The sequence below is a fragment of the Clarias gariepinus genome, chromosome 9 (genome assembly GCF_024256425.1).
Source record: "Clarias gariepinus isolate MV-2021 ecotype Netherlands chromosome 9, CGAR_prim_01v2, whole genome shotgun sequence".
NCBI lineage: Eukaryota > Metazoa > Chordata > Actinopteri > Siluriformes > Clariidae > Clarias > Clarias gariepinus.
In genome coordinates this window covers 36,990,001-37,005,660 of record NC_071108.1, presented here as the reverse complement: position 1 = coordinate 37,005,660, position 15,660 = coordinate 36,990,001, and the positions used below count along the sequence as shown (strand labels likewise).

General features: G+C 40.0%; 2 protein-coding genes across 4 annotated transcripts in view; one reads left to right on the top strand and one right to left on the bottom strand.

The window, feature by feature from the left end:
- The first annotated feature begins 932 nt into the window (after nucleotides 1-932).
- LOC128530586 (uncharacterized) lies at nucleotides 933-2,569 on the top strand. Of its 2 annotated transcripts, XM_053504617.1 has the most exons (3): nucleotides 933-1,253; nucleotides 1,360-1,642; nucleotides 1,736-2,569. In XM_053504617.1, the coding sequence occupies exons 1-3, from the start codon at nucleotides 943-945 to the stop codon at nucleotides 2,378-2,380; spliced, it is 1,239 nt and encodes a 412-aa protein (XP_053360592.1). In that variant the 5' UTR covers nucleotides 933-942; the 3' UTR covers nucleotides 2,381-2,569. The 2 variants fall into 2 exon arrangements, with proteins under 2 accessions (XP_053360592.1, XP_053360591.1); XM_053504616.1 differs by having other exon boundaries at nucleotides 1,360-2,569.
- A 6,069-nt stretch (nucleotides 2,570-8,638) lies between these two features.
- Nucleotides 8,639-15,660, bottom strand: part of ggt5a (gamma-glutamyltransferase 5a) — an 11,822-nt gene continuing 4,800 nt past the window's right edge. For both annotated transcript variants that reach the window (XM_053503301.1, XM_053503300.1), the window contains exons 3-12: nucleotides 15,037-15,120; nucleotides 14,319-14,502; nucleotides 13,777-13,937; nucleotides 13,537-13,683; nucleotides 12,865-12,995; nucleotides 12,507-12,691; nucleotides 10,410-10,501; nucleotides 10,077-10,189; nucleotides 9,245-9,355; nucleotides 8,639-9,101 (exon numbers count right to left, since the gene is read on the bottom strand). In XM_053503301.1, the coding sequence (XP_053359276.1) occupies nucleotides 8,952-9,101; nucleotides 9,245-9,355; nucleotides 10,077-10,189; nucleotides 10,410-10,501; nucleotides 12,507-12,691; nucleotides 12,865-12,995; nucleotides 13,537-13,683; nucleotides 13,777-13,937; nucleotides 14,319-14,502; nucleotides 15,037-15,120 (1,358 nt within the window). In that variant the 3' untranslated portion in view covers nucleotides 8,639-8,951. The remainder of the gene's footprint in view (nucleotides 9,102-9,244; nucleotides 9,356-10,076; nucleotides 10,190-10,409; nucleotides 10,502-12,506; nucleotides 12,692-12,864; nucleotides 12,996-13,536; nucleotides 13,684-13,776; nucleotides 13,938-14,318; nucleotides 14,503-15,036; nucleotides 15,121-15,660) is intronic.

The window sequence follows — 15,660 nt, the reverse complement described above, 5'->3', positions numbered from 1 at the left end:
AAGAGGATATTTTCCCCGGTGCCTAGCGGGAGAAGACATTGCTTGCGATGACGATGAGGTCCTGTGGCCAGACCCCAACAGACGGCGGGATCCATGAGCCCACGTATGCACAATTGTCATGATTTTTTGTGTTTACAGTATAGTGTTTTTTCTATTACTGTATTGTTTTTTTTGCTTTATGTAAATTCATGGTGCTGCAATGTACAATATTGAGTCGGCCTATTTGCTTTTTTGGTTGTTTGAAAATGTGTCCCCTGAAAATATGCCTTCTGAATAAACAATGAAAATCAAAGCCTGCAGTGTTTTATATAAAGTAGACTAGTGTGTTCCCCCTGATCTGAAAGTGTTTGCGTATGATGCAAGTATGTTTCATTTTGTCAACAGAGTTACATTTTGACAAAGGAATGTTAGGTTTTGAGAGTAAAGTTTCAATTTAACACAGATGTGAATGGTATATTTCCCAGTGTTGTGTCATGTTTACTTGTGTTTAGAGTTTTGGCACAATGAGCGAAGTTTTGCAAAATGTGTTTACAGTTTTTTCTGATTGCTTAAACAGTAATAATGATTCCTGTAGCACAATTTCTAAAATTATTAATAGTTGTAGAAAAACTATTCACTGAGTTTGCAAAATTAAAAGCACAAACACTGCTTTGCACACAGTTTGCACTTTTATAACACACAATTTGCAAATGTATAAATACAATCTAATCCACAGCACTCCTTTTGCAGAACTGTAAACACAACTCAGTACTTTACACACAATTTCCAAATTATCAGAACACTCCTAGTAAAACTATACACATTTATGGACATTTTTTACACTTTTTGTGTAACTGTTTGACCACACTGCACATGTGAAAACAGTTTTATATAATTAGTTCACTTTGCAATCAGCTTGAGCATCATAAATAAGCCACAGATAAGCTTTCAATGTGGAGAACAATGGAGGGCAGACTGAGAAGAGTGAGAATTAGAGGAGGGCGAGGAAGAGGAAGAGGACGAGGACGTGAAGGAGCAGGTGGAAGAGGAGGAGGACAAAGACTAGGAGGTGAATTTAGAGGAAGAGGACAAGGAGGTGAAGAGGAAGGAGGAAGGATAAGAAGAATCAGAATTCCTGATGACATCAGAGCAACAATAGTAGACCATGTAATCAACCATGGAATGACCCTAAGGGAAGCTGGCCAACGGGTTCAGCCTAACCTCAGCCGCTACACTGTAGCAAGTATCATAAGGACATTTCGAAATGAGAATCGGTTAGTACAGTTACTTCATACTACAGTAAGTTTTCTAGTAGCACCATACCCTAATGACACACAATACAGTACTTGACATGTAAAAACTGAATTTGTTACTTTACAGAGTTGCTAGAAATCCAGCATCTGGGGGCAGACAAAGAATGTTCACTGAAGAACAAGAGACTCATATAGTCAATATGGTGTTGGCCAATAATTCCATTAGGCTGCGAGAAATACAGCAGCGCATAATAGAGGATACCATCACATTCCAAAACATAAACAACGTGAGCATCTCTGCATTATCTCGTGTACTGGCACGAAATAGAATAAGAATGAAACAAATTTACAGAGTCCCTTTTGAAAGAAACAGTGAGCGCATAAAACAACTGCGATATGAATATGTTCAGGTAAGCTATAATATCATTGGTACTGAATGTGGAAGTCCATCCTGTAGTGCTGTGTATGAACCTGCTGTGCTGCATTTGTTTTGTCTTTTCCAGAGAGTGATGGAGCTAGAGGCAGATGCCATGGGTCATGAACTGATTTATGTAGATGAGGCAGGTTTTAACCTAACTAAAACAAGGAGACGTGGCAGGAACCTTATTGGACAACGTGCTATAATCAATGTGCCAGGACAGCGTGGTGGTAATATAACTATGTGTGCAGCTATGAGTCAAAATGGTGTTGTGCACCATCATGCAATCCTGGGCCCATATAACACTGCACACATTATTACATTCCTGGATACCCTATATCATACACTCACTAATGTTCAGAGAGCAGAGCAGATGAGATATGTTATCATATGGGACAATGTTAGCTTCCATAGGGCTGCTTTGGTCCGCAACTGGTTCACAGATCACCAACTCTTTACTGTACTAAACCTCCCCCCATATTCTCCATTCCTGAATCCAATCGAAGAATTCTTCTCTGCCTGGCGCTGGAAGGTCTATGACCGTCATCCCCATCAGCGCATGGCTCTTTTACAGGCAATGGAAGAGGCATGTGAGGATATTGACCAGGCATCATGTCAGGCCTGGATACGGCACTCAAGAAGATATTTTCCACGGTGCCTTGGACAAGAAGACATTGCTTGTGATGTCGATGAAATTCTGTGGCCGGACCCAGAAAGACGACATGATTGATATTTTTTCTCTCTCTCTCTTTCAGTGAAATTGTATGTTTTTTTGTGCTTCGTTTTGATATGTATGAATAAACATTCATACTTACAGTAAGTAAAATTTGAATCCTTGTGTGTTTGTATGACAAAATTATGTCAAAAGTATTACTTCAAATTCACCTACCTTGTGCACAGAGAAAGCAAAAGCCAGATGTGTTTTTTATTTATACCATCAGTGTCTAGTTGGCACTTTGTGTGCTTATAAATATGATGGTTAGTGTTAACTGTTTGGTACAAAAATACCATTTTTACAAAGGTTTGTAGAGTTAAACAAGATGTATACTCTTTTGCAAGAGAACTAAAATGTTTTGATAATTGGGTGAAAGGTTTTCTTATTTGTGTGTAGAGTTTTGCAAAAATAGCCAATAGTTACAAAAAATGTGCTTAAGCAATCAGAAAAAACTGTAAGTAACGGGCGAAAACTGTAATGATCTTATCTTATTGTACAGTACATGTGAAATGTATTTACACACGCTCACCCATCATTACTACAACCAGCATTAAATTATAAATACAGTACAGTGGTGAAGTTTTATCACCGCAGTACATTGCTGTATGCTCATAGGGGGCGCTGTACTGTTCTACTTGCAGAGATTCAGTGTGACACAGACAAGCAAACTGAAAGCAGTTACACAGCTTCACACACAAAAGTCCACAGTGTCAAAATTGTTCTCGTCGGACTTTATTATTTAATATCTATAACATCATATGTAAGGAGTGAGTGCTGAGTGACTGATGTGATTTTTCTAAAATCAAAGCATTGGACTATGGTTCGGAAGATCCCAGGTTCAAACCCCACAACCACCAAGTTGCCACTGTTGGGCCCTTGAGCGCGGCCCTTAACCCTCAACTGCTCAGATGTGTAATGAGATAAAAATGTAAGTCGCTCTGGATAAGATCGTCTGCCAAATGATGTAATGTAAATGTATTATACATTCATTTATTATTTATTTAACCTTCCTCTTACATTAGCTGTCTGTTACTATCTCTTATGTTAACGGGTCGGTTTTGACCCGTGTCTTTAATCAGCCATTTTACCCTCAAAACAATTATTTATCATTTATTTTTTCCCCTTTACCTCTTGGTTACTTTGTTACGCTTCCTTGTTCATTAAAAAAAATTTTGTAATATTTTTGCTGTGACCTCATGAGCTTTTATACAGCATACCTCTCATTTTTAAATCTAAAAAAATATTAAATGAACCTCAAGAGAATTATTTAAATAAATAAAAGGTTGTTATGTTACCTGACTATTACTGAGGGGTATTAGAACACATCTCTTAAATACATTTGTTATATATTTCTTTTATTATAATATTAATTATTATAGTGACATCTATGGTGTTACGGGATATAAGCGTCCAGGTATTCCTCACCAGTGTCAGTCCACATGTCGCCATGAAACTTTTTTTCCTTCAAGGTTTGTCATAGCAATCATGACTTTCTTTAGTGACAATGGCGTAAACAGATCAAAACATGTCTTGAAGTCACTTAATCTCGTCACAGCAAACCTTGTGATTCCGGGGTCATTTAGATGACATTTGCAGCAGCTCCCCCGCAATGTAAGTCAGGAGGTACTGAGCTCCAACAGATGTTACCACTTTTGAATTTGAACGTTTTAGCAGGAGTGAGTGCAGCTCCAGCATCGGTAACGTCCTCATCACTCATCAGACGTGTCTGTGCCTTCTGGTAGATACTCCACAATGTCTTCCTTCTCGGAAACCTGCCCTTCAATTGATGCAATTAGTGCAGTTTCAATAAAATGTTCAAACACTTTAAAGATGGGCAAGAGTCCGTTGAAAAGTTAAAAGTGATCCGACTTCTGGAAGGCCTGCAACAAACAGAACACCTGAGAATGTTCAACGTATATATACTATAGTATATAGTGTAGTTTAAAAACTCATTTTTTTTCACTATTATTTCTTTTCATGTTTTTTTTCTTACTGGGGGCACACATATAAATGAAAATACTCCTTGCTTGGATCCTATTCCTGTCAATCACCAAAGATCAGTGACTGATGTGAGAGCTAGAAGCCTAATAAGAAGTTGATTGCATGTAATGGAGTCATTACATGGCTGGACAGACCTTGTATAATACTTTCCTAAAATTATTTTCCATAATTTAGTTTTCTTCTGTCCCTCTTCAGCCCAGCCACAACATGACCTTGGAGTACCTTGCTAATAATATCCGCAATAAGATATCAGAAGAGAAGACACATCCAGAGTGGTACTATGAGCCAGTATACTTTAACCCTGAAAGTGATGGGACAAGGCACTTGTCTGTTCATGCTGAGAATGGAAGTGCCGTAGCCGTGACCAGCACCATCAATCTGGTGTAAGACCAGAAACCCGAACACACTGTACTGCTTTCAGACAATCAAGACATATGGAACAGTGTATAAACAGAGCTGATGGTGTTTTTGTGCAGTTTTGGTTCTGGATGTCATCGTCCACTGGAATCATCTTTAACAATATTATGGATGACTTCAGTTCTCCAAACTTCCCAAATGCATTTAAAATTCCTCCTTCTCCTAATAACTTCATGCAAGCAGGTAAACAAATTGTACCAAAGTATTTATAATGATTTCAGAGCTATGAAATACAGTGTCAGTTAAAATCTGGACTCGCCAACTCATTCAAGCGTCTTCTTTTTCCTTTAGCAGGCACTGGTTAGGGTATGTTGTTTTTAAAGTTAGTGTGCAAGGAAGTGTGAAGTCACTGAAGTTGCACTGCGCTCAAGGCATGACATTCTAAAAGCTTGGCCCCAGGGCAGTGACAAAAAAAACAGTCAGCAGAGCGTCCTTGGCATCAACAGGCACAGTTGGGCATGGCTAGGCCTGGTTGGGACTATGCAGAGCAATTAACAAAGCATGATGACAGGTCATGGCATTGTAGGGACAGAACAGGGCTCAGCTCAGACAGTTCAGGACATGATTCAGGTAGAGCAGACATAACTTGGCATGATTCTGCCAGGACAGGGCATGATTTGCGTTTGACCTGCAAAGGTAGCAGAACATTGAGCATTGAGAACATTGACTTTGGAGTTTGGCACGATGTCTCGTTGAGAGTTCTTGAAGAGCGGATAACACCAGCAGCTGCAGCGTAGATGTTTTAGCTGATTCTGCCTTCTGGTTTTGACCCTTTAAAGTTAGTCCATCCCACGGGTGATTGGTCCAATCGGATGCGGTTGCGGGGCTTAGCCACACCTCATGTGGTTCCCCCTTACCGACTCATTTCTTCCTTTATCTAATAAAAGGGGTTTTTAAATGCTGATTACACCTTTCAAGTTATACTGAATAATCAACCATACACACAGGAATAAAACATACTGAGTAACTATATGTATATACATTTTGCCTTACTGGCACACGTTAAAGATGGTTTAAAATAGTGTCTATGCCCTGGTGAGAACTCTGGTGGCTGCATTTTGGACTAACTGTAGCTTGTTTATTGAGGATGCAGAACAACCACCTAGTAATGCATTACAATAGTCCAGTCTGGAGGTCATGAATGCATGAAATGATTTGAAGAAGAATGATGATGAAGTTACTGTCTATTATTACGCCCAGTTCTTTTACTGTCGAGCTGGTAGTAACACTACAAACTTCTAAATGCAATGTAAATTGTAAGAGAATTTGTGTACTGTTTTTTGGACAAATAAGTAATATTTCTGTTTTATCTGAATTTAGTAAGAGAAAATTATTGGTCATTCAATCTTTTCTATCCTGGACACACTCAGTTAGTCTAGACAACTTGGATATTTCATTTGGTTTTGATGAGATGTATAACTGGGTAGCACCAACATAACAATGGAAACTAATCCCATGTCTTCTAATGATGTTACCCAAGGGAAGCATGTATATGGAAAATAGCAGAGGTCCCAAACCTGACCCTTATGGGACCCCATATTTCACTGGCATTACACCGGACAGTTTTCTATTTAAATCTACAAAATGGTATAGATTGGACAGGTAGGATCTAAACCATTTTAATACAATTTAATACTAAGATCAATTGGTTTTAACACTGATGTGATTTTAAATGGGGTCTATAAGAATATCATGATCTATAGTGTCGAATGCAGCACTAAGATCAAGTAAGAGGAGTATTGAGATGCAGCCTTGTTCTGAAGCTAAAAACAAGTAATTTGCGACTTTACCTAGTGCAGTTTCTATACTGTGATGGGGCCTGAAACCTGACTGAAATTTAAGATACTGTTTTCCTGTAAGAATTAATAAATATGAATATTTATATATAAATGTTGACAAAACCAGCCAACAAGGTCTGTCTCAGGGTTGGACGAGAGGAAACCCACCAAGCACGGGGAGAACATACAAACTCCATGCACACAGTGACGGGAATCGAGCCTGGCCGGGAATCGAACCCAGACCCTGGAGGTGCAAGGTGACAGTGCTAACCACTACACTATAGAGCTGACTATTTTTTTTAAGATGAATAACCAAAGTGAATCCATTCAGGAATTCTGTGAAAGCATCATTTTATCACACTAGCTAGGAGCTAAAAGAGAGACGTTACATTGCTAAGAATTCAGATTTTATTGTTAAGAAACTATTAAGAGTACTTTTATACTGATTGATGAATACAAACCTAAATCAAATGATCAAAACCCATCAAAATTTATTCAAGACTTGGACATCAGCATGGTCCCATGTACTTTTTAATAAAGACAGCAAAACATTATTTAAATTCTCAAAATGAAATATACAAGTGTCAGGGTGGACATTTTTAAGCATTTTGGGCAGAAAATCTAAGCATATAATTTTATATAGGCTTTTATTACAACTTTACACAAAAAATTATTTTATCACACACATGTTAAAATTGTTTATGTCCTCTGTCCTGCATTGTGGTTTATAAGTGCACACTGCACCGGATGTTAAATATGTTCATGTATTTTGTAATGGGTTTGGCACACGGGGGGCAACAACAAACACGGACATGTGGCGAGGTCTTATGGAAAAGAGGTAATTTTAATTAGGGAAGGAAAGGGTTAAAGGAGGGAGGAAGGGAAAATGGGAAGGAAAGGTGTGCACATGCAGGTCCTGCTGGCATGTGGGCACAGGCTGGTGAGGGGTGGTGGTGGGCTAGCGGCTGTCCTTGCCACAGTGATCAAAGGGACGAATACCATTCACGACTTTAAAGTCCTTGTTAATGTAATTTAGACAACTATAAATCGTAGAATCCTTTTTAAGAACCTTAAAATATACAGTATAATGAGTGCAATCCCGTACAACCAATATTGTTGCTACCGTGTTTTTTACTGTAAATTTCTGGCAACCACAAATTTATGGTTTATTTTTTTACAGAGCAGATATTATTCTGATTTTTAAACTCTATCAACAAAGGTTTAGTAAAATATAAACTGATGCTTCAGTATATTAGTAACAAATACCTTCTCTGAGAGTTTACAGTATATGTTACAACTATAACGCATAATGTCATATCCATGATGCTTGAACTGACGAAGACAATATAATGTTTTCCTTTTTATAAATACAGTATATCATAGATTTTACTGCAATAAACCATATTTTCATATGTTTTTAGCTGTTAAATTTAAGGTCTTACTCTGTAAAACTAATTACAGTTTTTCACAGTAAATTCTATGGTTATCCCGAGTTTTGTGAAATACGGTTTTATTCTGTTAAAATTACGGACATTTTTTACAGTGTACTTACGGGTGATGGAGGCCACTGGGCTCATTGGGACCTTTAAAGCAGCAGAATTTTTTTTGTAACTTACCCAGATCTGTGCCTGGAGACAATTCCTTTGACTTCATGCTGGGTTTGTGCTCTGACATGAACTGTCACCTGTGGGACTTTATATAGACAGGTGTGTGTCTCTCCAAATCATGTCCAATCAACTGAATTTACCACAAGTGGACTCCAATTAAGCTGCAGAAACATCTCAAGGATGATCAGGGGGAACAGGATGATCAGGGGAAACAGGATGATCAGGGGAAACAGGATGATCAGGGGAAACAGGATGCGCCTGAGCTCAATTTTAAGCTTAATGGCAAAGGGTGTGAATACTTATATACATGTGCTTTCTCAATTATTTTATTTGTAATAAATTTGAAAAAATTTCAAGTAAACTTTTTTCATGTTGTCAATTCTGAGAAAAAAATGACTTTAATCGATTTTAGAATAAGGCTGTGATATAACAAAATGTGGAAAAGTCACGCGCTGGGAATACTTTCCAGTAATAAGGAGCTTTTATTCATCACATACAGTACGCATTCCAGCAGAAACACAGGAGACAGAAAATACAGAAACACATAAATACACAAAATAAATCATTTTAGACATAATAAGACAGTGATATATTTAACTCTACATGTTAAACATACAAATAAATATCTAGGATTATTCTAACATTCAGCGTTACTGTAACATCTCAATAACTGTGTGTACAATCAGCTCTATATAGTCTCAGAGGACTTCAGTGTGCGCGTGTGTGTGTGTGTGTGTGTGTGTGTGTGTGTGTGTGTGTGTGTGTGTGTGTGTATGTGCGTGGTCAGTATCCGGCAGGTTCACCCATTTTGCGTCTGTCGGAAATGGCATTAACACACTCGTCTTCGTGCTTGGACACAGCGTTAACTGTGTTGTAGAAATGTTGTCGAGATGTGACAGTGTGACCGTACTCCTGAAGAGAACTAATCACATTCTGAAAACACACACACACACACACAGTTTAACAAGAGCTGTATCTGATGTTTCTGTGTGTTTGAGCATTACCAGTCGATCAGAGTGTGATCAGCTGATCTGTCTCTCAGGGTCCCTCACCGCAGTGTGTGATGTTTTCAGTACCTGATCGAACGTCTTCTCAAACGCGAGCTCGTTTTTGCCGTCCACATATACCACAGGTGATGCGATGGACTCTCTCAGGGTTTTCCCGAGCCACAGGTAATTCATCAGCACCTGTGAGAGAGGACCGGTTCACACTCGCCATGTAAAACCCTACATTTCAGCTCTCGTAATATTTAGGCTGAAATAACAGACGTTATGGTGGAGTGTTCTCAAAAACGATCCCAGGGCACTAATGTGAAAACGCCGTTAGGTTCTCTCATGTTCCTCGTGTCCCTGTTAATGTTTCCTTGTTCCCTTTGATGTTCTGCGCACTACCTAAATTTCTGAGTGACTAGTCTTAGTACATGTAACTGATGGTTATAGAGTTTGTAGAAACAGTTAAAATGTTAAATCCAAAAAGAATCTAATCTGATCTTTAATGTAATCAGTGTTATTATTATTATTATTATTATTATTGTTATTATTGTTATTATTATTAGAGGTTGGAGCCCACGTACATGTCTGTGTGTCTCTCTGTACAGCAGAACTCTCTGTCAGACAGTTTTGTGTGATGCTACAATAGACAGACAGACAGACAGACTGACAGAATTTTTTCTGAGTCTGGTTTCTGGTCCTCCGATGTGTGAAATGTAACGATATCATTAAAAGAGCGAGTTCTAACCAGTGTCTAGACAAAACCTTCCTTTTTTAAATAAAGATTTGTGCTTCTTGGTTCTAGTATTAATCATCCAGCCTTGATGGTTCTCTAATTCCACCATCGCTCCCTCCACCCTCACTCAGGTGCTCAGGTGTTTGATGATTTCAGAAGGTGTTTAGTGGTGTTTATTCTGACCGTGGCCATGCCGGTGGTGATCATACTGCCTCCTGAAGCCCCGATTACCAGAGTGTGATCATCAGACGCAGAGTAGAGGACCACCGGAGTCATGGAGGATGGTGGCCGCTCTCCTACACACACACACACACACACACACACAGTTTAAGGCTGGGGTAAATCAGCCCGTGGTTACGTGAAACTTCACCTGCACGAGGCTGTATAACACAGCTGTACACTCTGATCCTCACTTTTATAGTTTTTTATATTTCCTTGTTTATTCTCTTTGTAATTGTGGTGTACTTCTTTCTTTTTTGGGGCGAGGCTGGGGGTGGGGTGGACAGGTCAGCTCACCTGGGTGAATGTGTTTCGTCCTGCCGCAGAAGTCAGCGAGCTCGTTGTTCAGGATAATGCCTGTGTTAACGGATAAAACTCCCGAGCCGAATCTACAGATTGAATCCCACACACATTTAATAACACACACACATATTTAGTCACATCTGCACAGGCATGGAATCAACATTCTTTCATAACCGTTAACAAACCCTAATAATTATTATTTATTATCTGGTGTTAGTACGCAGTGTAGATGGGTGAAGAGTTTGTAGAGAGAGTTAAAAGGTTAAAGCTGAAATAATCTGATCAGCATCTGAGACGTAACTCCTCATAACTTCCACACGTTTTGATTTCATTTATGGTGCAAGGTTTAGTTTTCATAGTTTACGTCCCAAGCTGTGTCCACCATGTTGTGTCCTCACTCTCTGTGTCTTCTTCTGTACCACCGATGTCATCCTAAAGACCACCGTCCGATGTTTTCTAGCTACACTATCCCCTGCAACCACCTCACAGTCTCCAATCTCCCTCAGATTGCATCTCCTACAGGGCAGATCGAAGTCCACCTGAGTACATCTTCCACCACTCTTTTTGGTCACCGTGTGTTCCTCTTTCTTTTTAAAAGATGTATTCACCTGTATTGTCGTTTCCATTCTTTCTGCAAAATCTAAAAACTTTTATCCTTCCACATTCCTCTCCTAGGGTCTCATTTATCAAGCGTGCGTAAAACAAGCTCTAAACTAGTGCGTATACCAACAGCCGTAAGCACAAGAAAGTTAGGAGTTATCAAACGTGAGTACGCACAGCTGTACGAAATGACTGATGATGAATCGCTCTTCTTCTACATTTTGTGCGTGTGCATAATATTTCTCAATTACGCTCAAGTTACCTTATTTGTCAAACAACCTTCTTAATAAAAACCCAATGCCGCCAGGGCAGTATAGAACCGTTATCATGGATCCCTTCACAGACAACGAAGTGGAAGTGCTTTTAAATAAGGTACAACGTAATAAAACTGTTTTGTTTGCTGCTTTTCAGGCGGAATGTCAAATCCCATCAACTGCAGGAGAGGCCGAACCATCCGAAAATGGTTAGGAGGTTTTCAAATGTTTGTGTTACGATATATTATTCATAGATAAATAACACTCACATTGCAAATGGTTTGAATTGTTCATTTAACATTTATTTTATAGATCTGCCAGTGGTGAAGTATAAGGCGATTACAGTTCGCTACCACTAGGGGGGTCAGGAGTTCTTCTAAATGTGCGCACATTTTCACGCACACTTACAAATTAAAGAATCTCATTCTATTAGTAGAATTGTGCGTACGCATGATGTACACATAAAACCGTGCGTACACACGCTTGATAAATGAGACCCCTGGACCCCATAACCTTCTCGTCACCTCTGTTGCCTTCTCCAACACGCCCATTAAGGTCACCTCCAACCACCAATCTTTCTTCTTTTTGGACTCTCACTACCACTTGGTCTAGCTCACTCCAGAAATCATCTTTCTCCTTCACATCCCATCCCATCACTGATGACATTTATCCTGACCCCTTCCACTTCCAGTTTTACACTCATCACTTAGTCAGACACTCTCCTCACTTCCACTACACGCTTGGCGTACTCTCCCCTTAGTATTAGACCTGCACCATTTCTCTTATTATCTACACCAACGTAAAGCAGTTTAAACCTCCAATGTTCTGAGCCTTGCTTCCCTTCCACTTGGTCTCCTGTACACACGGTATATCCACGGCTTCCATCATATCAATTCACTTCCTTTACAGAATAAGTTCCTATTTTAACCAGTTTTCATGGTGTACGTCTCATTTTTTTGGGAGTAAGTGAAATGCTGTGTCGTGCTTTCTGTGGACGTTTGTAAGGTCATTTCTGGGTCTTTCACAGAACTGTCTATACATGGTAAACTATCGTGTCGATGCATATAGCCACGCCCACCTCGAGGGAAACTTGGCTGGACAGACAGACAGACAAATATACAGACCAACGTACAGACAAAACCTTTCTGTTATTTATACAGATTATTAAACAGTTGAAACATGTCTCAGTACCAGCACTGTATCTCTGAACCCCCTCACAGCGTGTTTGAATGCTCACATGTGGTTGATGGTGCTGGTTACGGAGACGGCGGTCCCGTCTTCAGCCAGCACAGAGATGTGCGTGGTTCCCTGCGTGTCAGGGTGGGGCGTGACGTTGTAGTACTGAGCATCATGGGTCTTCGCATTGGTGATCATGCCCCTCACATGGTCAGCAAACTCCACCTTAATCAGATCGCGCGCTTCCTGTTCGCAGACGCCACGGTAATGTGTTACAAAGGTGCAAAGATTAAACAGCGCTCAACCAAACACGATCCAACAGAGTGAACTAACGGCGCAGAAGAACAGAAAACCTGAGGTTTTATACTTCCTGTCAAATCATTAGAAGATGTTTGTGAGGAACGCATCAGTCTGCACACCTTATCCGAAGAGAACTTTGGGTCTTTGATGAACTGTTTCAGTCCGTTAGCAAATTTACACGCTTCGACGTAGCGCTGGTACGTTTCCACCAACTTATTACTCTGGATGGACTTAGGGTTCAACTCGTAACCTGAGAACGCACAGAACACACAATAAACACAGAGCGAGCGCATTCATATAACCCTGCGCTACTGTCAGAGCCGCTGTTAGAGAGAACTAATCAACACCTGACGGCCAATTAGAATCCAGATCTCCACCCCTTAAGAAAAACAAAAGAAAGAGAAAAATTGCAAATCTGTAGCTCGTGTGAGACTAAAAAACAGAGACTAAACTTTTTGAATGGACAAATTAATACAGGAATCTAATATATCTATATAATATCGTATTATTGTATATAATATTACATGTAATAGATTATTCTGCTAGTGCCAGTAACATTACATAAGCCATGTATTTCCCATCATTTATATTAATTAAGTACTAAATCTCAACAGTCTCTCTGTTGTGTAGGTTTAGAACACGTTTATAAACAGATTTGAATTATTTTTAAATAAGATTGTTGTTAAAGATGACTTTTATTTTTCCTTTTATGTTTTTTCTTTCAAGTTCCTTTGGAGTCTACAGTGTACTAACCCCAGTGGTGTGATGTACACAGTGCTCGTGCGTCTCACCCTCCATGATGTTGAGGATGAAGCTGAGTATGGCGCCTCCTGCTGGTGGAGGAGGGAAGAACATCTTGTATTTATCCAAAGAAACAGACCAGGCCTGTGTTTCATTGGCTTGAAATGACTTCAGATCCTCGTCCGTAAGACTCCCACCTGACACACACACACACACACGCACACAGAGTAAGATAACGTCTTATTTAGGTGCGTGTGTGTGTGTATGCTTTAACGTGCTTGCATCATCACCTGCTTCCTGCACGTCCCTGACGAGCGCCTTGGCAACGTCGCCGCTGTAAAACTCATCAGCTCCACCAACCGCAATCTTCTGCAGGGTGTCGGCGAGTTTCTCAAATTTTACTGTGTCTCCCTCCTGCATCAACGTTCCATCAGAGCGCATAAACAACCGACTAAGAGGAGAGAGAGAGAGAGAGAGAGAGAGAGAGAGAGAGAGAGAAAGAGATGCAATTACTATTTTGTTTAGGAAAATGTGTTTTTGTCATTCAACAAGTTGCATGACCTGAAGGAGGTGTATGTGTGTGTTTGTGTGGTTGTGTGTGTGTGTGTATGTGTGTGTCTGTGGTTGATGGCGATGGTGTTTTGCTTCAAAGGAAATTCAAAAGAGTTTTATAGTTAACATTTATCTAGTCCAGAATAAACACCGACATTACAGTGAATAAATAACAGCTACGATAAACTACTGCGCGTACAAGGTAGAAACCATAAACTTTTTGTGTGTGTGTGTGTGTGTGTGTGTGTGTGTGTGTGTGTGTGTGTGTGTGTGTGTGTGCCTCAGTGCTGTATTCCGCCCTGTTAAGACAACCAGGTATTGACTGAGCAGTTTGGAGATCTTGACCCCGTCTCTGGCCAGACGGATCGTCGGCTCGAACAGATGCTTCCAGGGCAAACGACCGTACAGACGATGAGCGTGCTCATAACCGCGCAGTTCTCCAGGAACCCCGACCCAGTGCACACCTACAGAGAGAGGGAGAGGGAGAGAGAAAGGGAGCGAGGGATAGTAATCCTACAGTCCTAGGATATATTGTGAAGACAGAAAGACAGAGGAGACGCTCAGAAATGATGTCAGTGTGACATTTCCTAAACTAAACACTTATGTGTCAGAGAAATAACAGGAGGGTACAGCGGATCGCACCATCTCATAATGAGAAAAAAGTTGGCAATCTGACAAAAATCTTCTGAATTGACTGTCTATATGCTAGCAATGCTACCTAGCTTAGCCACACATGTCAAACAAATTAAATAAACTCATGATGCTACATTAGCTACATTATCTTGCTAATAATTAGCTGCAACATTTCTAGCTAGTTACTTTTCCCTGCGTTTGTTTGTAACTCAGCTAACATTCTCACTAATTTTATGTTTTTATCCATAAACACGATGGATTTTATAAGGAATAGCCTGCTAGCATAATCCAGCTAAGATCAAAACAAGAAAGCCAATCAAAAAAAATTTATTGTGTGTGTGTGTGTGTCTCCGGCGGTGATGTACCTGTACTATTGGAGCACTTGGAGAGTAGATCTGCTTTAACATTCTTTGGTGTGGTTTCTCTCGCGTTAATGATTTTCACTTTCCCTGATAACAGACCGCACAGTAAAGAGAGCGTTAACACTGTACTGTAGAATTACAGACGACTCTGTTAGGAAATCTACTGTACATGCATCGCATCTTATCTTATCTGGCTAATTTATGGTGTTTATTTGTTGCCTCGACTAGTCAGCTAATTAGGTGTCTTGGCTAGTCAGTGTTGCTAATTTACTCTGTGTGTAGCACTTTGGTCCTGGAGGAATGTGGTTTGGTTTCATTTTGTACTGAACTGTATGGGGTTGAAATGACAATAAAAGCTGTCTCGTCCTGATCTCATTCATGGCGTTCTGTGTTTGTACTGCCTCATTAGCACTGGCATGCTACAGTTTTCCTTTTTGTCCCAGCAGTGTTGCTGTAGTTCAGAGCCACGCAGTCTGTACAGTTTAAGGCAATGACCCTCTAAATGTAGAATACCATGACGCTTCCTGAAACCTGAGACTCTTCTGCGTCTCACGCAACCCTTTAATCACAACTGCGATCAAAACACATGAGACTGAGATAAATAAAGAATGACATGTGAATTACATC

Excerpts from the sequence above, each read along its gene's own strand:
- LOC128530586 (XM_053504616.1), top strand. The coding sequence starts at position 943 with ATGGAGGGCAGACTGAGAAGAGTGAGAATTAGAGGAGGGCGAGGAAGA. Across the intron at positions 1,254-1,359 it reads ACATTTCGAAATGAGAATCG|AGTTGCTAGAAATCCAGCAT; the intron begins GTTAGTACAGTT and ends GTTACTTTACAG.